This window comes from Hemicordylus capensis, chromosome 8 (assembly GCF_027244095.1).
Source record: "Hemicordylus capensis ecotype Gifberg chromosome 8, rHemCap1.1.pri, whole genome shotgun sequence".
Taxonomy (NCBI): domain Eukaryota; kingdom Metazoa; phylum Chordata; class Lepidosauria; order Squamata; family Cordylidae; genus Hemicordylus; species Hemicordylus capensis.
The window spans coordinates 9,811,869-9,839,169 of record NC_069664.1 but is presented as its reverse complement, the minus strand read 5'-3'; the positions used below and the strand labels follow the sequence as shown (position 1 = coordinate 9,839,169).

The 27,301-nt window shown below is 45.5% G+C and overlaps 2 protein-coding genes across 2 annotated transcripts; both read left to right on the top strand.

The window, feature by feature from the left end:
• Positions 1–38: 38 nt before the first annotated feature.
• On the top strand, positions 39–27,301 carry LOC128333819 (uncharacterized). Its single transcript, XM_053269831.1, has 9 exons — positions 39–396; positions 2,932–3,061; positions 5,428–5,557; positions 6,506–6,704; positions 8,007–8,219; positions 16,297–16,352; positions 21,270–21,363; positions 24,353–24,482; positions 27,136–27,301. Exons 1-9 carry the CDS (start codon positions 225–227, stop codon positions 27,245–27,247), a joined length of 1,236 nt encoding a protein of 411 aa, XP_053125806.1. The 5' UTR covers positions 39–224; the 3' UTR covers positions 27,248–27,301.
• LOC128333858 (small serum protein 1-like) lies at positions 10,198–16,462 on the top strand. Its single transcript, XM_053269892.1, has 4 exons — positions 10,198–10,351; positions 12,850–12,946; positions 15,374–15,506; positions 16,297–16,462. Exons 1-4 carry the CDS (start codon positions 10,349–10,351, stop codon positions 16,406–16,408), a joined length of 345 nt encoding a protein of 114 aa, XP_053125867.1. The 5' UTR covers positions 10,198–10,348; the 3' UTR covers positions 16,409–16,462.

Here is a 27,301-nt window from a genome sequence, read left to right as displayed (position 1 = left end):
CTCAACTTCGGTTTCAGCAGAGTGGGACTGAGGTGCAGCATTTGCACATAACACTGGCACTGCCAAACTTCGGATAGTGGTGGCGAAATACACTACAAACTGAAATCGAATCGGAGTTTCGGGAGAGAAACCTCGGGTCCCTTTTGGGTCCAAACTGTAGTTGCACAAATTCAGACATACAAAAATTTCAGCCTGAGGCCCCATCAACTCTGGTTTTGCGTTACATGAGAATGGGGCCAGTGGGACATTCTGAATGGACTCTAAAGTTTGGCCGATGTGTTTTCTTTGTCTCTCTATTTCAGAAAGTTCTGCTGAACCTGACAGTCTTGTGCATCACCTGGGCCTTGTGCCATGGATTCTGCATTCGCTACGGACACAGAGCAGAGTTTATAAATGGTAATTTCTATCAAACCACCTATTAGTTTGGACGCTGAATCAGTTCATGCTTAGAAAATGCTAGGGGAAAAAATTATTCTGGCAGACTGGCATTGCAAATATAGCCATTGTGGTTTTTTGTTTTTTGTTTTCCTCTTCTTTTTTCCCATTTTTATTCATTTTACTTTTTTCATTTAATGCTTATTTGTATTGTTCCCCCCCTTTTACATACAAGTAAACACTGTTCCCTACTTGCAACAAGATGCTTCTAGCCTGAGCTCCGATATGCAGCTGCCCCTTGAGGAAGCCATTTTTACACCTATTCCCTGTAACACAATTAATGGTGGAGCTCCAGGCAAGTTCTTCTTGTTAAAAATAAGATACAGTAGGCTGGTTCAATCAGGGTAGAAGGCGACGTACCCAGATTTGCATGATTATCAGAACCCTTACAAATTCCTCCAGCCCAGGCTGCTCAAGGCAGGAGAGGAGAGCTGGGCTTGTGGTAGCAAGCATGACTTGTCCCCTTAGCTAAGCAAGGTCTGCCCTTGTTGTATATGAATGCCCTCCCTGGCTTCTCCAAAATAGGGCTGAGAGAGATTCCTGCCTGCAACCTTGGAGAAGCCGCTGCCAGTCTGTGAAGACAATACTGAGCTAGATAGACCAATGGTCTGACTCAATATATGGCAGCTTCCTATGTTCCTATGTACCCAGCTTTCATACCTAGCTTTTTAATGAAGGTAGGAGGAGAGGAGCTCTCTCCTACCATGACTCTCATTATGAGAACCTTCACGCCTCTTCTGCCCAGTCCCTGGGACCTAGCATGCCCTCCTCTGGACGGAAACCATAGAGAGCTGTGGCTACAGGGGCTTTGCCGTCTTGCAAAGCACGCTCTATGGTCCTGAGTTGGGAGCAGCTTTGGCAGGTCTGGGTCTGCCTCTTGTTCCTTTGTGTTGAATGAAAGGCTGTCAGTGTTCCAGTCTGCTGACAGTGCACTGCAAAGCATGCTGGGAAGGCATGCAGGGCTTTGGAGGACTTTCCATGGTGGGGCGGGGCTTGCAGCTGCTGATTTCCGCAACAGACTCAGCGGCTACCTTGCTAGTCTGTTTTCGGGGTTGGTGGACCCAAAAGGAGATTCTGCTCATGTGCTGCAAATAAGGTAGAAACTCTCTTGCCCTCCAACCCACCTCCAAATGTTCATGTGAACAGCCTTAGTGACTGACATGCCCAATAACAATGTGTCTGAAGAAGCATCAGCACGGCAAAGAAGTTCCTGAGCACTACTTGTCTGTTGCACGAGGCAGTGGTCATTTTCACAGTCACTCCCCAGAAGTGTTCAGCATCACCCAGAAATAACATCCCTGACGGCATCATGATTCTCAGGGACATATTTTCAAGAGGTGCACATCTCACCTACTTTGTGTGATGGATAGATACAGCAGTGCTCAGGAAGCTCTCCATAGCAGGGATACTTCTTTCTCTCATGTGGTCTCACAGTTAGTGGGGATGTCAGGGAGTGTTTATTTTAGGTCAGGCATTCCCAACCTGCGGTCCTCCACATGCTGCTGGACTACAGCTCCCAGAAGTTGTAGTTGAGCAACATCTGGAGGACCACGGTTGGGAACCCCTGTTTTAGGTAAAAACAAGACTCAGAAAAGAATGTCAATAAATGTGGATTCAGAAAAATGTTGAATGGCGTTTGCTGCCATTTGTTTGATTCACGCTGCGTGGCATTCATTTTGGAACAAATGGAAATGGATCAAAATCAGATCTACTTTCTTTTTCCCCCTTAAAAAAATATTTTTATGATTTTATCTATGGTATAAACAGAAAAATACATAAGAAAAAATAGAAAGGAAAAAAGGAAGGATAAAAAGAGGTAGGGAGAAAAGAAAGAAAGAAATAAAATAAAAAGAAGACCAAATCAAACAAAACAATTACAATGATTCTCATTACAATCTGTATTCCTCTGCCAGAGTTCTTTCCACCACCACCCTCCTCCTCTCCCCCTTCTCCACTCTGAAAGATAAATAGCCACAAGTCTAAGAAAACTAACAGTAAGAGCAGTAACAAAATTAATGCACCCATTGTCTACACAAAACAATCAACATCAAATTTCTCTACAAAGAAAAACCACATCTTGGATAAGGAGCCAAACTCTGTGATATATTATATTGAATAAATGGCAGACCTACTTTCATCTTACATAGGAACACAGGAAGCTGCCTTCTACCCAGTCAGACTCTTGGTCCATCTAGCTCAGTATTGTCTACACAGACTGGCAGCAGCTTCTCCAAGGTTGCAGGCCAGAGTCTCTCTCGGCCCCTATGTTGGAGATGCTGCCAGGGAGGAAACTTGGAACCTTCTGTATGCAAGCTTTGAAGTATTGCATGCAAGAATGGAAATCTTCATTTCCATTCATTCTGAAAATGAATGCACATGGCAATATAGAGATACTACCAATTTGTAAAATTAATATTTTTCTTTATGTGTCATGGCTTCCACAGGGGAATTCTGGGAATTGTAACTGGGGGAGATTAAACTGATTTTCCTCCCCAGGTAAAACTGTGGCTCCAACTGAGTGTACTGATCCTTACGATAAAACCAAGCATCCATTTGGATCTACGTGGAATACAGAGCATTGCATGAGATGTGACTGTTCTACATCTGGAATGGGATGCTGCTCCAGGTAGGCAAAAAGCTCGGCTTGGCATTGTGGAAGTGTTTCATGCAAAGTGAGAGCAACGTCTCTCCTTGCATGGAAGGCAAAGCAAATGAGAATGGAAAGGGAAGTCTCTACAGGAAGGCGGAGGCTTCTGTGCCTCCATTAGGAGGCTAGCATGTGAACAACCCTGGTGCTAGACCTTGTATATCTACCTATGCAGTTCTTGTCTGGTCAGATGCCCCCTTGCCCCCCCCCCCGACTTAGTCTGACAGAGTTCAACAGGCCTTGCTCTGGCCTCAGAGTGAGATGGGGAGGGGATTGGGCTTCACCCACTTGCTCCTCCATCACTCTGGCTACTTGTGGGTTCTTGGGTCTGCCCCTCTCCTGGGGGCCCTGGAAACTCAACCAGCCAACTCCTCATCCTTGACCGGCTCCTTATATAGCTCTTCATGGGCTACACACCTCCTGCCCCTCCGGGTCAAGCCTATGCCCTCCTATATTCCGATTAAGCCCTCAAACCATCCTCTGCTACCTGTGTCTTCTTCATCCTCTCCATCTGGCCCCCACCCTGCAGGAGTTGCTCTGCTGATAGGAGAGAGCTGGTCTTGTGGTAGCAAGCATGACTTGTCCTCATAGCTAAGCAGGGTCCACCCTGGTTGCATTTGAATGGGAGACTTGATGTGTGAGCACTGTAAGAGATTCCCCTCAGGTGATGGAGCCGCTCTGGGAAGAGCGTCTAGGTTCCAAGTTCCCTCCCTGGCAGCATCTCCAAGAGAATGTAAAGAGAAGGAATAATTCCCAGTTACTTTGGTTAGGTGGCCTTGGGAGGAGAGAACAGGAGCCGGCTGGGGTGGTCGGTACTATCACCATGGAGAGGAGAGCTGGTCTTGTGGTATCAAGCATGACCTTAGCTAAGCAGGGTCTGCCCTGGTTGCATTTGAAAGGGAGACTTGATGTGTGAGCACTGCAAGATATTCCCTTCAGGGGATGGAGCCGCTCTGGGAAGAGCAGAAGGTTTAAAGTTTCAAAACGACAGTGCACGTACTCTTGTACTGTCAATATTATCAGGATATCTGACCTAAGCTTATTTCTTCAGACGTTATCTTATATCCAGGCTTTACTGATAGCTTTTATCAGTAAAGCCTGGATTTTCTTTTAGCAGTTCAGAACGAAGTTAAGTCTTACAATGTTGCTAAGTTTTGTCTTATTGCAAATAAAATTCGGTTAGAGCACATCAATTGCAAATATCTTTGAGATCTATTTCTGCTTGGCTTTAAATATAGAATCTGGTTTCTCTGCTAATATAGTTTATATTATGTTACTCCCTCTTCTAGTTTATAATTTATACTCCGTTTTACCTCCATAGTCTTAAATGTTAGTAGCTCTATCTATCACATGATGGAAATGTAGTTTGTAATTGCTGATTGTTTGAGTTGTTGTTTGTTTTCTGTTTATTGGTCAGAGACCGAAATAAAGACTGTGACTGAAAGTTTCAAGTTCCCTCCCTGGCAGCATCTCCAAGATAGGGCTGAGAGAGATTCCTGCTTGCAGCCTTGGAGAAACCGCTGCCAGTCTGGGTAGACAATACTGAGCTAGATAGACCAAGGGTCTGACTCAGTATATGGCAGCTTCCTACGTTCCTAAGTTACACCCCTGGAGATGGAAATGAGGTGATAGTATTGCAAGACTTCTAGCTTCCAGCGTCTTAGACTTCCCTTGTCCAGCAGCGGCCAGATTTGCTAGGGTGTTTTAAAAGCTTTTCAAAGTTTTAAAAATGAAAAATTACTAGAAAAATTTATTGATGGTGTCAGGGGAATGGAAATAAAAAATGGCAGGCATGTTCTCCAAAGATTACTCAAGAGTAACAAGAGTTCATTGTTACTCTGTCCCCAACCCTTTCCTCTTCTGAGGAATACTTCATTGCTGTGCAAAAACGACTGCAATCTTATCCTAATCATTTGAGGGTAGGGATGAAGGGCTGATAACACACAGAAAACAGCAACTGCGATGACGCTATTGCATCTTTCCCATCTAGCAGGGTGGACATTGTTAAAAATCACAACGAATGTTTGTCCCCTGAAATGGCACTGATGGCTGTAATTTGTGGGCCTGGCTCATGAACTAAAGCTCGGTCTTACTTTGTGTCTAGGCTGTTTTCAATGATGGGTATTCACTGAAGGCCATTGTGACTAGGGATGATGGGAGTTGTAGTCCAACAATATTTTGAGACCCAAGGTTGGGTTCTTTTGCTGTGGGCAGGGTAGAACTGTCATAAATAAGATGGAAAGATAACCATTGCTAATCCCAGCTCCATGATCAGTTATGAGCTCCTTTAAAGTCCATTGCAAGTTAAGATGAACTTTGCCTAACGTCTGCTTCTTACTTTGCAGATATGGTGGCATCGTGGATGTTCCAGGATGCACCCCTGTTCGCGATCCAGATACATGTACATATAAGTTCTTTGACAGCAACAACCCCCAAAATCCATGTTGGTACACAGGGAAGGAGCCACACATGAGCTAAGGGGTGAAATGAAGACAGGCCACCACTAAGGGGAGCTGTGCCCAATTTGATTCAAAAGGGATAATTTCAAAGGGATCAGTGGGAAACTATTATTTTAATAAAACCAGAATGGCGGGGCAGAAAGTTCTCAAAATTCATATGGAAGTAGCACATGATGGTAGCATTAAGCATGCACAGCTGCAAGGAGGTCGGTCCACCCCTTAATTTTTAATGATTTGGGGGGGAGGATTCAAAAGGTTGTTCAAAAATTCATTACAAACAGAAACAGGTGTGCTGATCTCCTTGTAGGTGTGTACATTTAAAGCTACTCTCATGTACTACCACCATATGAATTTTGAGAGCTTTCTGCCCAGCCATTCTGGATTTATAACTTGTGGTGCAAAAATGGGCGTAGTACTCTTTTTATAGAAAGGCAAGGGGCACTTTCCTCCAAATTGAGGCTTGAATGATGCTGAGTGTGGGGGCTTCAGTTCCAGTAATTTTGGTTACTTTCTGCCTCGAAACAAAACAGTTGTGACCCTTTTAAACAATTTTAAAAACTTTTTTAAAAGAATCATTAAAAAATCAATGAGTGAGCCAATCCCCATGCCATCATCTTGCAGGAGAAACCATGGGAAATTCGGGAGCTTTCTGCCCAGCTATTCAGGAATTATTAACTTCATGAATTCCCATTGATCCCTATGGGGAAAATATCAGAGCTCGTTATGTCCCTGATTGGAACAGCATGTAAAAACCCATGCCATTCCTGGCATCTATGAGAACCGGAATAAATCAGTCGCTGCACAACATTTTGTGTCTCTTTTCTTTGGGGAGCGTGGGAAACACAGTCTTTATTTTCTACTAGTTATTTTAGGCCCGTTACATTAACGGGCGCTAGGAGAGTTGTGCTCTGCGGGGACCCCGCCGCCATTCCCCCTCCTGTCGCCTCCAGCCTCCATGCCGCAGCTGGTCTCCCCGGCCAGGCAAGGCCCCCCGGCCACCGCTGGCCTTCCCTTTCCGGGCCGGCCGCTGCCACCTGTGGACTCCGCGGCCGGGCCGGGCCTGCCACCGCCTCTGTCCTCCCGCGACCCTGTCTCCAGCCGGGCCGCCGCCGTCCTCCGCGGCCGGGCTGGGCCCTTCGCCTTCGGCCTCCGTGCTGCCGCCGGTCTCCCCGGCCGGGCCAGGGCCGCCCGCCACCGCCGGCCTCCCCTCCCCGGCTTCCCCCGCCGCCTCCTCACCCCGTCTGGCCACCATGGCCGCCATTGCCCCAATCGCTGCCGCCATCACCCCCCCGTCGCAGCCACCGCCATCGGGCCCTGTCAGCCCGCCGTGGCCGGCATCGGACCCATTTGCCGCTGCCTCCTGTTGCTGCTTCGCCGCCGCTTCCAGCGGTCCAAACATGGCCGCCTGGTGCAGGCGGTCATGTCTCCCTCAGCGTGTTCTGGGCATGCACTCCGCGCATGCCCAAAACAGCTGAGGGAGACATAGACACACGCCAGGCGAGGGAGACACGGACGGACACCTGGCTCTTTATTATAGAGCAGGCCTGCACAACTCAAATAACCTGGTGGACCGAAACTGACCGTGACTTGGTTCATGGGGGCCGAGGTCATTTTTTAGGGTGCTGATGATCAAAGTTACACTAAATATCAATCAATTAATTAAATCAAATTAAAGTGAAATTAATTAAAATGAATTTAATCAAAATTTAAATTTGAAGCTCTGGCAGGGCAAGAGTAATTTAAATTAAAATAAAATGAATTGAATTAAAAATTCTAATAAAATAAATTCAATACAATCTGTACAAAATACATAACAATAATTGTTCTTCCTTTCCACCTCTGTCAAATCATCACACTTAACACAGAGCACTTTTAAGGGAAAAAATTAGTGAAATTTTTCTATTAATTTTTGATAAGAAGGTTACACTTTGATCCTTCACCACGCAGGCTTTTATGAGGGAAAGAGAGAAATGAGACAAGGAAAGAAAGGGGGCAGGCTTGGCTTGAGAAAGAGAAAGGGGCAGACTTGGAGGAAGAAAGTTTAAAAGGAACTTGTTGGAAATAGCTACCCCACCGCACATGGTCTGCATTACGGAGAGCTTCTCAGCACCAGGAAATCACTAATCTGCTTCCGAGATAAGAACAGGGGAGGGGACTCAAGAATGCAACTTGGCCCTTTCTGCTTGGTTGGCCAAACACTTATTGCACACGTGGCAAGGATGGGCTGATGCAAATGTTCCGAGGCGCTTTGCTTCCTCAGAAGCAGGCGAAGAAGGGCTCACCGAGGAAGAGGAGGAATGCAAAGGGGATATGGCAGGAGCTGTGGCTGCGGCAGCCCTGGTCAAACTGCAGCTCTTCCGCGGCTCCTCGAGAGCCACCACACTGCTCCCTCCCCCACTGGCCTGGGCCCCTGGCAGGAAAAAGGCACAGCCCCCGTTGTGGAGCTTCTCTTTCCCATGCTTCAGAGCTGGCGGCTCAGGCAGGTCCTGGGAGCTTGGGAGGTCCTCCTGAGGCGGAGGCAGCAACAGGAAGCCGCCTCTTGCCAAGTAGCGCTGCAGGCGGGCCCCAGTGCCCTCTCGGCTCCCATCCCGCTCACTGTCCTTCTCCGATGCCTTCGCCACCACCTCCTCCTGGCCCGAGGGAAGCAAGGCTGCCCCAGCTGATGAGCGAGGCAAGAGGTGTGTGCGCGCGCCCAGGCAGGGTACACGCGCTGGACTTGCACCCGCCTCGCTCTCGCTGGACTGCCGGGAGCCAGAGATTGGAGAGGGGGCGGGAAAGGAGTGAGCAAGGGAAAAGGAAAGGCTCCTCCACCTCGGGGGAAAGCCGCGCAGGCGCTCCTCGGCCACGCGGTGGCTAGAGTTGGAATTTAAAAAAACAAAAAAACAAAACTCACGGAGATTCGCAGCAGGAAGAGCCACGGAGAATGGCCCAGTGGGCCAGGAAAATGGATCTTGTGCAGGCCTGTTATAGAGGATGTGCAAAATGAAAATCAGGTTGCTGCCGACTGAGGAGCGATCAGCTTGATCTGCAGGCTTAACCACTCCCATACTGGCTTGATCCTTTAATATCAGAATATTTCAAAGGCTAAAGGGATTCACAAAATCAAAAACTGTGTTGTACCTAGGTTTGGGAGCTGTGTGTGCTCCCAGATTTTGGTTGTGTGGAAGCAAGGTAGGAGGAAAACCTGGGTAGCTTTCCCTCCTACCTTGCTTCCACACAATCACTTCTGCCCAGGTTGTCCTACTACTACCTTGCTTCCACACAACCAAAAACTGGGAGCACAGGGTTGTGCGTTTTGTTTTGTTTTCTGTTTTGTTTTTGGCCCGAATCTGAAACACCCCCATTTTGTTCTTTGTTCGAAATCAGCCAGTCCGAAACACCTCAATTTTGTTCTTTGTTCGAAATTGCAAAATCCAAATCCGAAACGTTTTGGATTTTAAAAAATGACACCAGGGAAAAACTAGTGGGTGGGAGTGGTAGTGCCCAATGGGTGGAAACTACCATCCAAATTTCAGAGGAATTGGGCAAAGGTCTGGTTTTTGGTGAATTTTTGAAGTATAGGATTTTTCCCATAGGGAAGAATGGAGGTTTCAGCAAAAGTATAGCTTCATGTTGGGGGAAAGGGGTGGCCCAGAGCAGAGTAGGGTGGATGGTAGTGCCCAGTTGGGGCAAGGAAGCTGACAGAATTATTTCAAAGGAATTGGGCAGAGGGCTGATTTTTAAAGATGTAATGGAGTTTGTGCGTATGTAAAGTTCTTCCCCATAGGGAATGATGGACCTCCATAATTCCTGCCCCATAACTGCACTTGGGGGGCATCAGGGTGGCCCAGAGCGAGTGGTGATGTAGAACACATAGGGTGCCAACCACACCCATGGGTTGCTAACCCATGGGGTACTGGGTTCTGTTGTTTCTGAGATGTTTTGAGTGTAGATTCAGATTCTCTGGGAGAGTGGATTCATGGTTTGTCATTGAAAATCTCATATGCTACCAGAGAATCTACACTCAGAACACCTCAGAAACAACAGAACCCAGAACCCCATGGGTTAGCAACCCATGGGGGTGGTCGGCACCCTGTGTGCACTACACCACCATTCACTCCCAGCCACCCCAGAGCCCCCCAGGTGGAGTCATGGGTCTGCTGAAACCTTTTTTTGCAGACTTTTGCAGACCTCATTTTGGCCAGTCTCACTGATTGTGAGAGTCGCCTCATAGATTGTGTGAAAGACATGCCAGGCCTGCCCAACATCTTGAGTTAATGATGGGCCAGGGAGTGGGACTCTGAGACCAGGCATAGCACATCTGGCAGGTATCTTGTGATGGGCAAGGAATACAGCAGCCCTTTTGCACCATGTTTACTAGAGCCAGCTTCAACATATCTACAATGCCCATTCCTTGCATCAACAACATTCCACTGTGTTTGCTTGCTCGGCCAAAGGGACTGTAGCGAGCTTGCAAAAGTCTGCTGGCAACAGCAAAGTCCAGGAGTCACTTTTCCTACTCACTCACTTGCCTTTAAAGAGCAAACAAACATCCGGACCACATGGTTTGACCTACCAAAACATCACCACCCTCCACTCCTGGTCAGTCAATACTTGCCCTGACTCTCTTTACCCAATGACTGGATATTTGTAAATTAACAGGTTGGCAACCTGAGGTCATAGCCAAACTCTCCACCCACCCCAGACCCTCCACCTTTCAGAAGGAATCAATTTCCTGCTATTCTATCTGTGGCTTCTGAGAGAACACTCACTATTAGAGACTTCTGACACCAAGAAGTGTTTACTGGCTGCACCGTGAAAAGCTAAGATGGTAAGTACGATCCCTTTGCAATCTAGCCAGCTGTTTTTTCGATACGGGTCTGGTTAAAATGCTGGTGGGCTGGTGTTACAGATATGAATACGAAAAATATTTATACTCCGCTTTTCAACAAAAGTTCCCAAAGCGGTTTCCATGGATATAAATAAATACATAAAATGGCTCCCTGTCCCCAAAGGGCTCACACAATCTAAAAAATAAACATAAGATAGACACCAGCAACAGCCACTGGAGGGATGCTGTGCTGGGGACGGATAGGGCCAGTTGCTCTCCCCCTGCTCAGTAAAGAGAATCACCTATTTATGTGCCTCTTTAATTGGTTTGCAGGGAGTTCCACAGCAGAAGTATGTGGTGAAGCTGGTTGTGTGTGTGTGTGTGTGTGTGTGTGTGAGAGAGAGAGAGAGAGAGAGAGAGAGAGAGAGAGAGAGAGAGAGAATATGAATTATGAAGACAAGGAACCAAAAATTTTGCTTGCCCGTGGTGGGCTTCAGAGGGGGGAAGTTTCCTCTCAGAAAAGTAGTTGCCTCTCCAGCTGCTCTCTATTTCTGTTTCAGAAATCTAACTTGTTTTGCACCCAGAAAAGCACTTTGGCCCTTCTGTCCCCGCCCCCTCTCATCCCCCCCCCCATGCCATCACTGTCCTTGCCCCTCGGATTCCTGTTCCATTTACATAGAAAGATGGGCAGCTGCCTTATACCAAGTCAGACGGTCAGACCATTGGTCCATCGAGGCCGTTACTGTCTACACTGACTGGTAGCAGCACTCCAAGGTTCCAGGCAGGAGTCTTTCCCAGCTCTAACTGGAGGTGCTGCCAGGGAGTGAACCTGGGACCTTCTGCCTGCAAAGCAGGTGCTGTGGAAGACTCCTGCCTGAACCTTGAAGAGCTGCTGCCAGTCTGTGTAGACAATGAGCTACCGCCGAGTTCCCACACCCATCTCTCCCTCCAGAGTTTCTAAGTAACACAGGCGTATCTAGAGAAAATAGTGGCTAGGGCAAGCACTGAAATTGTGCCCCCTGTCCAAACATCTGACACCCATCTTTCAGATAACTTTACCATAATATCAGCTCAAAAATACAAGTCAAGCTCCTTAATCTTTTAATATTTCAAAAACTATTTAGCAGCGGACGTAGCCAGACCAAAAAATGCTGGAAAACTACACATTTCAGTATGCTGGGGCTCATGAAATATCCAAATACTATGTGGAGGTGTACTTGGGAAACTAATGTCTAATTCCCTACTATGCGTTGTAGCATCACTATTACATAAGTTGTAAAAATAAATGGAGAATTTGGCTTTTCCCAGATACTCTGAAAATAACTAAAGGATCTGCAGAGTAAACTGTGTCACTGCTTGGAATATATTCTAGAATTTCAGAAAGACAGTTAAAATGAGAGAAAGAGAGCAAGAAACTCCCAGTGGGTCTTAATACTACGGATTTCACACTGATTCAAAGACAAACTCACCATTAATAGCCATATTATTAAGAAATCACATTTAACTCACTTATCACAAGAAGCAAAGTAAGAGCAAATGAATACAATCCCAACTCATAAGCTTCAGCTCAGTATTCACAAGCCCTGATTCTCTGTATGTAATGCCAAACTGAATATGTGTACGGTGACTTATATTAATTTTTTTTTTAAAAAAATACATGTAGTCCCTTCGGGGGGCTTCCTAAAGGCAGGGGGGGGTCAGCAGAGGTTCCCCCTCCTCATCACCGGCCTCTTAATTCACCATTGCAGCCCTTCCCGGGCTGACTTTCGGGCCTGTTTGGGTTGTGGCCATTCTGGAGGCTGCCACGCATGCTCAATGGCCTCTGCAAGGCCTGGCAAGGCCTAGGGCCTCACAGGGACCATTTGAGCATGTGCAGTGGCCATATTTAAAAACATTTAAAAAATGGCTGCTGCACATGCTCAAATGGCCTCTGCTAAGCCTGGCATGGCCTAGGGCCTTGTAGAGGCCATTTGAGCATGTGTGGTGGTCACTTTGTTTTTGGTGGCCTTTTTTTTTTTCATTTTAAAAAATGATGCCCCCCTTCATGTGGCACCCGGGGCACGTGCCCTGCCTGCCCCTTGCTAGATACAACCCTGCTAAGGGAATCTGCATTAATCAAAATCTTGGACTAGTAGATGTGGTGGTGGTGATGATGATGATGATGATGATGATGATGATGATGATGATTAAAACTTTTATACCGCCCTTCCAAAAGGCTCAGGGCGGTTTACATTAAAACACCATTAAAATCAGTTAATAATTAAAACAAAAATTATAAAGCATAAAAACAATGATTAACAATTAAAAGCATCATAAAACAACAATTAAATAATCTGAAGAATTTAAAAACAAGTTTTTAAAAGCTGAGATAGGACTCCGCCTTGTATAGCCCATTCAAAAATCAAATCAAATCAAATGAGCCAAAGCGTATCATAAAGGAACATTCTCAAAGGACTTGTAGATCCCTCTAGCAGAATCTTTTCTTTTGCAATTTACAGAAGCTCCTCCTCAACCTGGCCACCTTTTGCATCACTCTGGCCCTGGGTCGTGGAGCGTGCATTAACTTTCCACCTACTATCCTAGAATCTAATGATGGTAAGGTTATCAAAAAGCCCATTAAGTTGGGTGGGAAATGAGCTTGCAAATAGGAAGTAAATGGGAGTTTCTGGCAAGCTGACTTAGATACGCCCAATTCAATCAGTGTTGTGTCATTTTATTTACCTATTATGGCTTCCACCAAAGAGTTGTCGTTTGAGGAAGGTACTTAGCAGTCTCTCAGAGAAAATGCTGTGGTGGCGGGGGGCGGGGGGAGTAGGGTTAAGCACAGCCTTCACTTTGGATCCCACTCATTGGATCCCTACCATAAGCAGGGCGGGCACGTTAGCTGGAAAGGAGGGTGTCACTCTACCCCCACATCTTTATGGCCCCCTGTCTTCCTTCTTCGGCCAGTGTGCCTTACCCATGGCCACATTCATTGGCAATATTCATGTCATTGACTCTGTGATCCCTTCCGAGAGAGCTGCATCTCCAGAGACCCTTGCTTGGAGGGATCCCTGTTAATCCTCCCTGGAATACAGTCTTTTCAAGGACTGTAAGAAGTTCTTTCTTAGAACGTGGCCTTCTTAGAACTCTCTGAGGCCCATGGGCAGCTTCTTCCTTTGAGGGCCCTCCCCCACTTTCTTCTCACTGCATTTTGTATCTGTGGGTTTTTTTCTCAGTTTTGGGGGGGAAAGTAGGTATGGATATAAGCACCCCTCTGAAACACAAATTGTAGCTGGTGGCAGGTACATCTCCTATACGTTCATTTGCATGATTGAAGCCATTGTGTTATTGTGCTCTTGTGTTATCTTACAGGTCAATGACCATAACAGACTTTGATTGATTGATTGAATTCATAGGAACATAGGAAGCTACTGTATGTCAGACCATTGGTCTATCTAACTCAGTATTGTAGACCCAGACTGTCAGCGGCTTCTCCAAGGTTGCAAAGAAAAAAACACCACCCAATAAATAAAGTGTGAACAAATACAAAAAACAGTAGTGACCAGTATATATATCAAATATCACTTCATTAATCACTTCATTTGACAAGGTTTTGCGATATATTCTCGTTTCACAATAAGCTTCATCAGAAGTACATGGACAATTATGTAATACAATCGTGATAAACTTCACAGCTACTAAATAAAAATCACTTCTCCCCGGCATATGGAATTCTTCATTACTTCCTCCAAACGCATTTCTCCAATTCCTCCAGAGAGTGTGAATTTATTTCCAAAAGTTCTTCTTGGTCTATCTAGCTCAGTATTGTCTATACAGACTGACAGTGGCTTCTCCAAGGTTGCAGGCAGGAATCTCTCTCAGCCCTATCTTGGAGAAGCCAGGGAGCGAACTTGGAACCTAGATGCTCTTCCCAGAGTGGCTCCATCCCTTAAGGGGAATATTTTACATTGCTCACACTTCTTGTCTCCCTTTCATATGCAACCAGGGCAGAACCTGCTTAGCTAAGGGGACAAGTCATGTTTGCTACTGTTGGAATATTATTTGCAATAGCTCTCAACAGCCAAAAAGCATGGTTGGTTTGCACAGCACTTAGCTAACTATGATAGTCGCCTTATCAATGAAGCTTGCAGCTGTTGGTAGATAACCCCACGCCTTGAGGACATTTTATGATGGCACTGCTTAAAGGTACGCCTCAATGGGGAGGGGAAAACAAGGCTGCAAGCCAGATGTCTTAAGAGTGTAAATGGAAAATATAACACTTGTAGGCAAATCAGAACCTTTGGGGTTAAAATAACACTTTAGCTTATATACAATGCGCAGGTGCAAAGGTTTTTTTACTCAAGGGTATAAAAAGAGGGTGGCCTGCCAGGCTGAGTAGGTGGTCGCACCCCAAAGCTTTTGCTAGCACTGAAATAAAGCTTTGTTTGAAACTTTCATACTGGTGTCTGGTGAAATACCTAACCAAGAGACGAATGGGATACAGGGAGTAATCTCTCTTCTAACACTACCACATGACCAGCTCTCCTCTCCTCAATCAATCAACTGATTGATTGACTGACTGAAGGATTTGGGAGCAGTGTACGCTCCCATTGAGTGGTCATGTGTGAGGGACAAGCAAGGCAGGAGAGGCTGGAAGTGATCGCCAGCTATCCCCCCATTGGTAGGAAAGCTACCCAGCAGTTGTAATCAGCTACTGAATGAGGGATGGGGGGAAGCCCTCCGACCCAGCGGGAGCCCCATAGACATTTCCCTCACACACGAGCAGAAAACAGGAGCACACATAGCTCCCCAAACTGGGTGGAATGCATCTTCTAGTGGGATTGTCAGGCATTCCTCTGATCAAGAAATTCGGGAAATGAATTTCTCTCAGGAGCAGTAATCCCTGCAACGGGAATTCCCAAATATTGTTGACTACAGCACCCAGCATCTGGGAATCTCTGTTTATAGGAATAGTGGTCAGGAGAGATCACAGGGTTGGGGACGGCTGCCAATGAAACTGACAGAAATTTGTCGCCCTAGGCAAGCTAGTGTTTCAGGACCAATGTACCGACCCCTATGATAAGAGCACGCATCCAGTTGAGTCTGAGTGGAATTCTGCTAATTGCATGCATTGCAAATGTTTCGATGGAGGTGAAATGAAGTGCTGTGACAGGTAGGCAAGAGTTCCAAATTGGCACTGGATTTATGCATCTCTTTGGAAGGGTCTTGCAGCCACCTTAAGTGGCGCAGCAGGAAAATGCTAGATTAACAAGCGGAAGGATGCTGGTTCGACTCCCCGCTGGTACTATATCGGGCAGCAGCGATATAGGGAGATGCTAAAAGGCATCATCTCAAACTGTGTGGGAGGAGGCAATGGTAAACCCCTCCTGTATTCTACCAAAGACAACCACGGGGTTCTGTGGCCGCCAGGAGTCAAAATCGACTTGATGGCACACTTTAAGTAAGTCACTAAGTAAATAAATAAGTAAATATCTGAGCAGCCCCCACAATGCTCCAGCCGCCATCATGCGGGCAATAGCCAGTGAATGGGCTACCCAATCTTGGCTGATGCCTGTGGGATTTTCTGCACACAGGCCTTATTCAGATATTGCATAGGCAGTTTGATGTGGATGGATGCTAGACGCGGGGATGGTGTTCTCAGGGCGGGCAGGTGTGCACACTCACCTACACACGATGGGCCATATCAGTTGAAAGCAACTTCTCAACCAGGGCTGCACAACTTTGGCCCTCCAGCTGTTGTTGCACTTCAATGCCCATCACCCAATGTGGCCAATAGTCAAGGACAATGGGAGTTGTAGTCCAACAACAGCTGGAAGACCTAATTTGAGCAGCCTTGATTTATATTTTGCTACAATTGAATGTCTAGATTGAATGCAACTCTTGAAAAGACTTTTGCACACTTCAATAAACTTTCCTTTAGACTCTCTCTCTCTCTTTAAAAGATCTGGTGGAATTGGACGTGTTCCCGGCTGTGCAGCAGTTGTTGATCCGGAAACGTGTATGACTCTGTTCTATAGGCTTGACGACCCCTCAAAGCTGTGTGGGATGAGTTAAAAACCAGCTTCGTGCCCTTCATAAATGGGGACCGGAATAAATCAGTCACTTGCATATCTCTGTGTGTCTCTTGCTCTTTTCTTCCATGAGCACAGAAAGGTTGTCATTATGTAGAAGAGCCTCTTCTGACTGGCTGTGGGGCTGTGACTGTGGTTCTTTGTCTTCCCAGCCCTACGGTGGCTTCAACCTCAAACATTTCTAGAATCTTAGACACTGACATGACTTAGAGCAAAGCTAGCGGAAGAGATGAGCAGACCAAGAAAGAGACCTGTAGGGCTGGAGGAGAGGTGCTCTTGTGGTAAGGAGCAGGAATTGTCCACTTTGCTAAGCAGGGTGCACCTTGGTTTGCATTTGGCTGGGTGACTACATGTCTGCTGTTAAGATATCCCCTTTAGTTAGGACATGGGCCTGTATTTCAGTGGTAGAGCCTGTGCTTTGCATGCCGAAGGTACCAGGTGCAATCCCTGGAAGCATCTTGTTTGAAGCATCAGTTGCTGAACCATTGGGGAGCAGTGACCATAGTGTGATCCAATTCAGCATATATGCAAGTGGAGAATTGTCAAGGAAAACACAGATGCGTTGGACTTCAGAAGAGGAAACGTCTCAAAAAATGAGGGGACTGGTAAAAAGGAAGTTGAAAGGGAAAGTCAGGAGGGTCCAATCACTCCAGAAAGCATGGGATTTATTTAAAACCACAATACTAGAAGCTCAGTTGGAATGTATACCAAGGAGGAGGAAAGGTACCACCAGGTTCAGAAGGATGCTAGCATGGCTAAAAAGTGGCTAAAATGCTATAAAAGGGAAGAAGTCTTTCCTTCTGAAAGTCCTGCCCAAATGAAGAGAACAGAAAGGAATAAAGGAAATGCAAGGACACAATAAAGGATGCAACAAGAAAGTGTCATATAGCTAGAAGTGTTAGGGGGAATAACAAAAACTTCTTTAAATATATCAGAAGTAGAAAACCTGCCAGGGAGGCAGTTGGCCCCTTAGATAATGAGGGTGTGAAAGCGATTATTAAGGAGGATAAGGAGATTGCAGAGAAGCTGAAAGAGTTCTTTGCATCTGTCTTCACAGTGGAGGACACTGATCATATACCCTCTCAGGAACTGAGCTTTTCAGGTTTAGTGGCTGAAGAAGTGGGCCAGTTTGAGGTGACAGTGAAAGATGTTCTAAACTGTCTTGACAAATTTAATATTAAGGACAAAACTGTTCAACATATAGAAGAACAGGCCTTGCTGAGGGAGAACCAGCATGGCTTCTGCAAGGGCAAGTCTTGCTTCCCTAACCTTTTGGAGTTCTTTGAGAGTGTCAACAAGTGTGTGGATAAGGATGATCTGGTTGACATAGTATATTTGGACTTCTAAAAAGCTTTTGACAAAGTGCCTCACCAAAGGCTCTTGTGTAAACTTAGCAGTCATGGGATAAGGGGGCAGGTTCATGTGTGGATCAGTAACTGGATGAAGGACAGGAAACAGAGGGTAGGAGAGTTTTCACAATGGAGGGAAGTAGGAAGTGGGGTCCACCAGGGATCGGTTCTGGGACCAGTGCTCCTTAACTTGTTCACAAATGATCCAGAAGTTGGGATGAGCAGTGAAGTGGCCAAATTTACAGCTGACACTAAACTATTTACGGTAATGAAATCCAAAACAGATTGTGAGGAGCTCCAAAAAGATCTCTCCAAACTGGGGAGTGGGCGACAAAATGGCAAATTCTGTTCAATGTCAGCAAGTGTAAAGTGATGCATATTAGGGCAAAGAACCCCAGCTTCACATATACGCTGATGGAATCTGAGCTGTCAATGACTGACCTGGAGAGGGATCTAGGGTTGTGGTGGGCAACTCATTGAAAGTGTCAACTTAGCGTGCGGCATCTGTAAAAAGGTTTTTTCCATGCTAGGAGTCATTAGGAAGGAGACGGGAAATAAAAATGCTAATATTAGACTGCCCTTATACAAATTTATGGTGTGGCCACATCTGGAGTACTGCATACAGGTTTGGTCACCGTATATTAAGAAGGATATTATGGAACTCGGAAAGGTGCAGAAGAGGGCAACCAAGATGATCAGGGGCCTGGAGCACCTTCTTTAGGAGGCAAGGCTACAGAATCTGTGGCTCTTTACCTTAGAAATGAGGCGACTAAGGGGAGACATGAGTGAGGTATGTAAAATTATGCATGGAGTGGAGAGCGTGGACAGAGATAAATCTCTCTCTCTCTCTCTCTCTCTCTCTCTCTCTCTCTCTCTCTCTCACACACACACACACACACACACATACACACACACACACAGACACACACACCAGTAGAACCAGGGATCATCTCATGAAACTAAAGGTTGGGAAATTTAGGACTGACAAGAGGAAGTACTTTTTCCACATAGCGCATAATTAACCTATGGAATTCTTTGCCATGGGATGTGGTGAGTGTTGGAAATTCTCTGTGGTGAGAGAATCCCTTTCTCATTATAGCAGAGTGCACAGAGGCACAACACAGCGGAATTTACTTAGGCATGCGTGTATGCTGAGAGTAAAGTAACTTGGAGCCAATTCATAGTTTCAAATCAATATAAAAAGCATTTATTAAAGAACTCCATTCTAGATAGGAAAGTGAGGAGTTAGGCTCTCTAATCTAGCTAGCTAGCTGGATGCAGATGGATTCTGCATCTTCTCTGCACACATGGTGCAGGGAGAGGAGCTTGCCATGTTGCAAGGTAGAAAGGCAGGTAGGGAAGAGAGAGAGAGAGAGGAAGTTAGTCCCTGAGATTAGCAATCTACACATCAAAGGGATAGCATCAGAGCAGTGGAGAAGTGATGACCAATGTCTTGACCTTCTAGCCCTCTGACTTACTAGTCTGTCCTCCACTGTCTGAGACAAAGAGACAGCGCAAAGTCCTTTAACTTCCAACAGTGAGGGCCACCAGCTTGGATGGCTTTAAAAGGGGGCTGAGACAAATTCATGAAGGACAGGTGTATCAATGAAGCTATTCCTACGACCAGGAGAAATTTGGCTAAGGGAGGCTAGCCCGATTTCACCTGGTCATCTGCTGTCACGGGAGCAGCGTGGCTTCTGGCAGCAAACTACCGAAACTCCCCCTCCCCTTGAATGAGGTTCGTGAAGCAAGCAATCCACTAACTCTGTTTAGTTGCTTGTGCACTGCTGCAGCATTGCTCCGTGCCGTGGCAACACACGAGGAGACCCCCGCCTGGAGGTTAAAACAAACCTTCCAGCCTCGGGGGTCTCTCCAGAATTCTGGAAGTTCCAGAGGCCAAATGGCCCCCGATCCCCACAGACCTCACCAGCTCTGTGATGGAGCCGGTAGTCATGTGGGCAGCCGATCTGGCCACCCAGGACTTGGAGGCTGCTTGTGTGCAGGGAGAGTGGATCGTGTGAAGTGCTTCCATGGCTACTACTCTGGTGGCTGTGGGTCACCTCCAGCTTCGGAGGCACGAGGTCTCTCAATACCAGTTGCAGGGAAGCAACAGCAGGAGAGAGGGCATGCAAGACCTCCTGCCTGTGGGGTCCCCAGAGGCATCTGGCGTGCCACTGTGTGAAATGGATGCTGGAATAGGCCTTGGACCTAATCCAGAAGGGCTGTTCTTATGAGGTAGCAATTTTCCAAAATAAGGGGCCACCATGTTTCATTAACTAAATGAAAAAAGGGCCACATGTGTGATGAAAAACCAAAGACAAACAACGAGCCGTGTGAATACAAAAGATATCTATAAAACAACAATGAATCATCAACTAAATATATAGGATTATGTATTTATCTAAATATGATCAGTTATGGTACATATATCCGAGTACTTACAACCAAGTAGTGTGCCATAAGCCATTCAAAAATTCTTGTATAAGCTTAAGAATAAATACTACACATGAAAGATATTCTCATTCATAATAAACATTATTCCAGAGGGAATCATACAAATACAGTGTCCATTAAATAGACTAATTGGCAATGTTAGCCACAAAGGAATCTCATCGCCTTGAACCTGTGCGATCAAAACCAGGGGCAGCAAAAGAGAAGGCCTATTCCTGAGTGAGCGGCAACTACAGAAGAACCTCTCCAGATGATCTTAACAGGCGGTGGGGCTCATGGTGAAGAAGACATTCTCTTAAATACCCAGAGTTGGGTTGGGGATGTCCTTGTCTACCCCTGAAGGTGTTCAGATGCTGCCAGTGTCCACTGTTATCTCTGCACAAAGCAAACACCCATTGAGTTAGACTCAAACATCACCTTTGGACATTTGTTTCCCCAGAGCAGTTGGGTAAAGGAGGCGTTCCCTTCCATTTGACCTTGGCTCTTCAACATTTTTATACATTTGGGGAAGAGGTTGTCTGCAGATACTGACCCAGAACATTGGGGTCAGAGGCCTTGGGGACCTCTGTCATCAAGACGCCAAGAAGTGTTTACTCTTTGCACCGTGAAGAGCCAGGATGGTAAGAAGGGTCCTTTTGTGCTCTGGCCAACCGTTTCTTTGATCTGGATTTGGGTTAAAGTACTGGAAATCGAATGAGCTAGTATAGAGTTAAAGAGTATATATATATACTCTGGTGGCGCAGTGGTAAAACTGCCGCCCTGTAACCAGAAGGTTACAAGTTCGATCCTGACCAGGGGCTCAAGGTTGACTCAGCCTTCCATCCTTCCGAGGTCGGTAAAATGAGTACCCAGAATGTTGGGGGGCAATATGCTAAATCATTGTAAACCGCTTAGAGAGCTCCGGCTATAGAGCGGTATATAAATGTAAGTGCTATTGCTATTGCTATTGCTATATAGTATACAGTAGTATAGGTTAGTATTGAGGACCATTTGCAAGGAATGGAGACCTCTCTTCCTGAATCTTTTTCTTTTGCTCTTTTTCAGAAACTCCTCTTCAGCCTGGCCCTCTTTTGCCTTGCCCTGCCTTTGAGCCATGCAGGTTGCTTTACGACACTATTTAACCCAGAATTGAAAGATGGTAAATATTATCAAAAATTCCAAAATGTGCTTGGAAAATGCAAGAAAATGGAAGCCGCCTGGAAGGCTGACGTTCTGAATGTCAATATACCGACATCTCTCGATTTTATGCCATTTAAGTATGATGATTCCCACTAAACAATCCTGGAACTGTAGCTTGGTGAAGGTGCTGAGGATTTTCTTAGAGACGTAGAGACAGAATGAAATAGAATCACACACAGCCTTCACTTTGGATCTCACTCATTTGATTTCTGCCTTAGGCAAGAGGAGATCGCTGTGTGGACATGAGGGCATCCCTCTAAGCCTGCATCTTTATGGTCTTACTGCTTTGTCTTGGGTGCCTTACCCATGGCCACATCTGCTGGGGAACCGGTTGTGTCAATGTAACATCCCTGGATCTGTGATCCTGTCTGAGGGAATGGCATTTCCAGAGTTCCTTGCTCAAAGGAAACCCTGATGATACTTCTCTGTAGGACACCAGGATTCTGAGAAGCACACTTTAAAGCAGGGCTGCAGAACGTTGGCCCTCAAGTAGATGTTGGACTCCAGATCCCATAGCCCCTGGCCTAGCTAAGGATGATGGGAGTTGTAGTCCAACAACAGCTGGAGGGCCAAAGTGGTCCAGCCCTGCTTTATGGATTGCCTTTCAACAAGGGAAGGGAAGGGGGTGCTGAAGGTCTGGTTTCTTTTGACAGAAATCAACTGAAGGACATCGGCAGTGGTCAGAAAGTGAATCACTGCTTCACCCCTTGAATTTCTGCATCTTGGGCTGCCGTCGACAGCACAGGAGCACATTTAGGGGCTAGAGTTGGCAATCCTTACTTCTTTTTTCTTTTTCTTTTTTTTGCTTTAAATTTTTTATTGATTTTAACACTATCTTAAGAATCTCATTACATCACACATTAAACAAAAAATTGACTTCCAGCTCACTAATCAGCGCAAATCACTAATTATACAATTAACCCTTGCTATAATAATTCAAAACATATATCCTATACCTTACCAAACTTGATTTTAATCTACTCAACCTGCTAATATTGCTAAATTTCAAACCCTGTTGAAAAATAAATATTAGGAAAATAGTTCTTTAAGTACAGTAAGAATGGTTTCCAATCTTCTTTAAAACCTTCCAAATTTTGATCTCTTATCAGTACTGTAAGTTTTGCCATCTCCGCGTATACCAAAATTTTTATCAGCCAATCTTCTTTTGAGGGCAGTTCATTGTCCTTCCATTTCTGTGCGTATACTATTCTGGCCACCATGGTTGCATACATGAAGAATATTAAATTTCTTGTGGAAAACTCTCCTTGCGTTATTCCCAGCAGGAAGGATTCTGGGCTCTTAGGAAATGTCATTTTTTAATTTTTTTAAACTCATTATATATCATGTCCCAAAAAGCCTTTGCCTTCCTACAAGACCACCACGCGTGAAAAAAAGTTCCTTCACAATGTCCACATTTCCAACATTTGTTTGAAACATTTTTATACATTAACGCCAGTTTTTTAGGCGTCAAATACCACCTATACATCATCTTATAATAATTTTCTTTTAAAGTGTAACATGCAGTGAACTTTAAATCAGTTTTCCATAATTTTTCCCAAGCTGCCATATCTATACAGTGGTCCCTCGACTTACAAAGTACTCGACATCCGAAGATTTTGACATACGAACGACAAAAAATACCGGAAGTCGTTGCCGGTTTAGATGCGGCTTCCTCGACCTACGAATTTTTAGATGCGGTTTCCTCGACCTACGAATGTTTCCGGACCTCCGTGGATGCGCTGTTTGACTTACGAAAATTCCGACCTATGAACGTGCGTTCGGAACGGATTATCTTCGTAAGTCGAGGGACCACTGTATTATGACCCACATCTTGAGCCCATTTTATCATAGACGTTTTAACCACTTCATCTCTTGTCTCCTCCAAAAGCAACAGCTTATACATCTTAGACACTAATTTGTCATCATTTTCACATAGCTCCTTCTCAAATCTGGACATTTGATCCTCAAATCCAAGTTTGACATCCTTCTTAAAAACTTCATTTAACTGATGGTACTGAAACCAATTACTAACAAAATTTTGTACTTCAATTAGATTTTTCAACTTGCAGCCTTTTTCTTGAAAAAACAACAGATCCCTATAGGTACCCCATTGCGGTTGCATATTTGTCTCTTTACGTACTAAAGCTTCAATCTGGGATAACCATAACGGAGATTTAGGTTCCAGCCATTTTTTATATTTTACCCACACTCTCATTAGACTCCTTCTTGCATAGTGATTCAAAAAATCTTTATGTATTTTACTTTTGTCATACCACAAATACGAATGCCATCCGAACCTTCTATCAAATCCTTCCAAATCAAGTATTCTAGGATTTCTTAATGTTATCCATTCTTTTAACCACGTCAAACAGACAGCATCAAAACACAACCTTAAGTCGGGCAGGGTAAGAACACCTCTTTCTTTAGCATCTGTTAAATTTTTAAAGTTAATTCTGCCAAACAAATTTAGTTATGTCCTTTTGCCATTGCTTAAAACAAGTTAAAGTATTAATTACAGGAATAGTCTGAAAAAGAAACAGCATTTTAGGTAAAACGTTCATTTTCACAACTGAGATTCTTCCCATTAAAGACAAGTTCATTCTAGACTATCGACAATCCTTACTTCAAAGCAACTGCAATTCTGAGGAATGGAACATAGAAAGCTGCCTTATATTGAGTCAGGCCCTTGGTCCATCTAGCTCAGTATTGTCTACACTGACTGGCAGCGTCTCTCCAAGGTTTCAGGCAGGAATCTCTCCCAGGCCTACCTGGAGATTCTGCCAGGAAATGAATCTGGGACCTTTTGCATGCAAGCAGATGCTCTTCTGAACTACACTGAACTACACTGTACTGCAGCTGCTAAGGGGAATATCTCCATTCCTTGAAGTGTGGTAGTTCTGGGACTACTGCAGGTGAACCTGAGAGGGATTTCTCTCCCCACCCCCCAGGTATTTGGGTGTTTCCAGATGGATGTGCCGATCCTTATGATAGGACCCAGCATCCAGTTGGGTCTATGTGGAACTCCGCTCATTGCAAGAGATGTGTCTGTGGTAGAGGAGAAATGGAATGCTGTGACAGGTAAGTATGAGCCCCCAGTTGACCCTGGATTTATGCATCTCTTTGGAAGTGTCTTACCAAAAGAGCAACATCTCTCTCCTTGCATGATGGGAAAGGCAGAGAGGAGCTGGGACGTGGGAACCTAGGAGGCTGCTTCCTACTGAGTCAGACCACTAGTCCATCTAGCTCAGTATTGTCTGCCCTGACTGGCAGCAGCTCTCCAAGGTTTCAGGCAGGAGTCTCTCCCAGCCCTACTGGGAGATGTTGCCAGGATTGACTAATGTCAGGACATCCTATAATGAATGACAGGGAATGCCCACTGAAATACCCCGGCTCCTTCCAAATGGCCATGAAATGCAAGGAATTTCTGTGTGGCCAATAGCCATTTGGAAATTATATGCTTTCCAATGGCCATTTGGGAAGAAACGGATCATTTCAGTAGGCATTCTCCGTCATTCATTGTAGTACATTCCTTGGAGCCTACATGATGGTCTACATTGACTGGCAATGGCTCTCCAAGATTTGAGGCAGGAGTCTCTCCCAGCCTAGAACATAAGAACTTAAGAAGAGCCCTGCTGGATCAGGCACAGGGCCCAGCTAGTCCAGCATCCTATTTCACACAGTGGCCCACCAGATGCCTCTGGGGAGCCCACAGGCAAGAGGTCTGTGTTAGGGGTGTGCATTTTGGAATTTTCTTGTTTCGATTTGTATCCGAATCGAAACATCCCCATTTTGTTTTGTACCCAAATTTTCTGAATCCGAATCAGCCCTGTTTTGTTTTGTAGCCAAATTTTCCGAATCCAAATCCGAATTGATTTGGATTTTTAAAAAGGGTCCCAGGGCAAAAAGAGTGGGTGGTGGTGGTAGTGTCCAATGGGTGGAAGCTACCACCCAAATTTCAAAGGAATTAGGCAAAGGGCTGATTTTTTGGGTGAATTTTTTTTTAAGTTTACACATCTTTAAGAATTTTCCCATAGGGAATAATGGGGATTCCAGCAAATGTATCGCTTCAAATCAAGGGGAAAGGGATGACCCAGAGCAGAGTGCGGTGGATGGTAGTGCCCAATGGGGGCAAGGAAACTTCCAGAATTATTTCAAAGGAATTGGGCAAAGGGTTGATCTTTTGTGATTTGTTGAAGTTTACGTGTCTTTAAGATTTCTCCCATGGGGAATAATGGAGGTTTCAGCAGCTCCATAATTCCACTTGGGGGGCACTGGGGTTGCCCAGAGCGAGGGGTTGTGTAGTGCACATAAGGTGCCAACCACCCCCACCCCCACAAGCCTGTGGGGTACTGGGTGTTGTTGTTTCTGAGGTGTTCATTGTAGATACTCTGGTAGCATATGAGATTTTCAGTGAAAAACAAGAATCCACTCTCATATGCTACCAGAGAATCTACACTCAGAACACCACAGAAACAGCAGAACCCAGCACCCCATGGGTTAGCAACCCTTCCCCTGGCCAATGTGGGGTCAGTAAAGAGTGGGAAGAAGCAAAAGAGCCAATGGGGAACAAGGAGGGAATTGTCAGCAGGTCAGCCCATGATTTCGGTCACCGATCAGAAGGCTGGAAGGGTGGGAAATTCAAAGAGATGTCAAACACAAAATGGAGACTGACTCAGAGATCACCACAAAATGGAGGTCCGAAACAACAAAACCTTTTGTAGCCGAAACAGGGACGTTTTGTTTTGTATACAAAACTTTTGGATCTGGAAAATGGGTGTTTTGTTTTGTCTACAAAACACCCGAAACAGGCCGTTTTGGGTGCAAAACGTTTTGTATCCGAAACGTTTCACACATCCCTACTGTGCATGCTCTCTCTCCTGCTGTTGATCCCCTGCAACTGGGATTGAGAGCCATCTCTGAGGCTGGAGATGGCCCACAGCCATCAGACTAGGAGCCATTGATAGAACTGTCCTCCCTGAATCTGTCTAACCCCCTTAAACTGAGCCAGGAACCCCCCTCTGCTGCTTTTTCACTGAGCCAGTCCTTCTCCATAGGAAGCTGCCTTCTCCTGAGTCCGACTATTGTTCCATCTACCCCAGTCTCTTCTCCACTGACTGGCAGTGGCTCTCCCAGGTTTCAGGCAGGAGTCTCTTGCAGTCCTATCTGCAGATGCTAGCAGGGATTGAACCTGGGGAATTCTGCATGAAAAGCAGATGCTCTATCCTGGAGCTAGGTCTCTGCAGGGATGCAATATCAGAGAGGTCTCCCAACAATCTTAGGCCACCATCATGCTGGCTATAGCCAGGGAACAGGCTACACTACCTTGGTACATGCCTATGGGGTTTTCTGCACACAGGCCCTGTTCAGATGTTACATATGCAGATCGATGTGGATGAACCCTGGAGATGGGGATGCTGTGCATAGGATGTGCAGGTGTGCACTTAACCCTCACCTTAACATGAAGGGCCAGCTCAGTGGAAAGGACCATCTCGACCAGGACTGTACAACTATGGCCATCCAGCCCTTCCTGGACTACAATACCCATCATTCAATGTGGTGAATAGTAAAGGATGATGGGGGTTATAGTCCATCAACAGATGGAGGACCTAAGTTGTGCAGCTCTGATTTACATTTTGCTAGACATGAAGGTCAGGATTGAATGCAGCTCTTGAAAATACTTTTGCCCATGACAATAAACCTTCCTTTGCAATTTTTCTTCTTTTTAAAAAAGATTTGGTGGAATTGCACATTATGCCGGCTGCGGAGGATTTGTGGATCCAGAAACATGTAGATATAAGTTCTATAGGCTTGATGACCCCTCCAAGTTGTGTGGCGTGAATTAAAAACCAGCTTCGTGCCCTTCGTATATGGGCACTGGAATAAATCAGTCACTTGCA

Excerpts from the sequence above, each read along its gene's own strand:
- LOC128333819 (XM_053269831.1), top strand. The coding sequence starts at position 225 with ATGAGAATGGGGCCAGTGGGACATTCTGAATGGACTCTAAAGTTTGGC. Across the intron at positions 5,558-6,505 it reads GGAAGGAGCCACACATGAGC|CTGGTCTCCCCGGCCAGGCA; the intron begins TAAGGGGTGAAA and ends TCCATGCCGCAG. Across the intron at positions 21,364-24,352 it reads TAACCCAGAATTGAAAGATG|GTATTTGGGTGTTTCCAGAT; the intron begins GTAAATATTATC and ends CCCACCCCCCAG.
- LOC128333858 (XM_053269892.1), top strand. Across the intron at positions 12,947-15,373 it reads TATCCTAGAATCTAATGATG|GCAAGCTAGTGTTTCAGGAC; the intron begins GTAAGGTTATCA and ends TTGTCGCCCTAG. Across the intron at positions 15,507-16,296 it reads GAAATGAAGTGCTGTGACAG|ATCTGGTGGAATTGGACGTG; the intron begins GTAGGCAAGAGT and ends TCTCTTTAAAAG.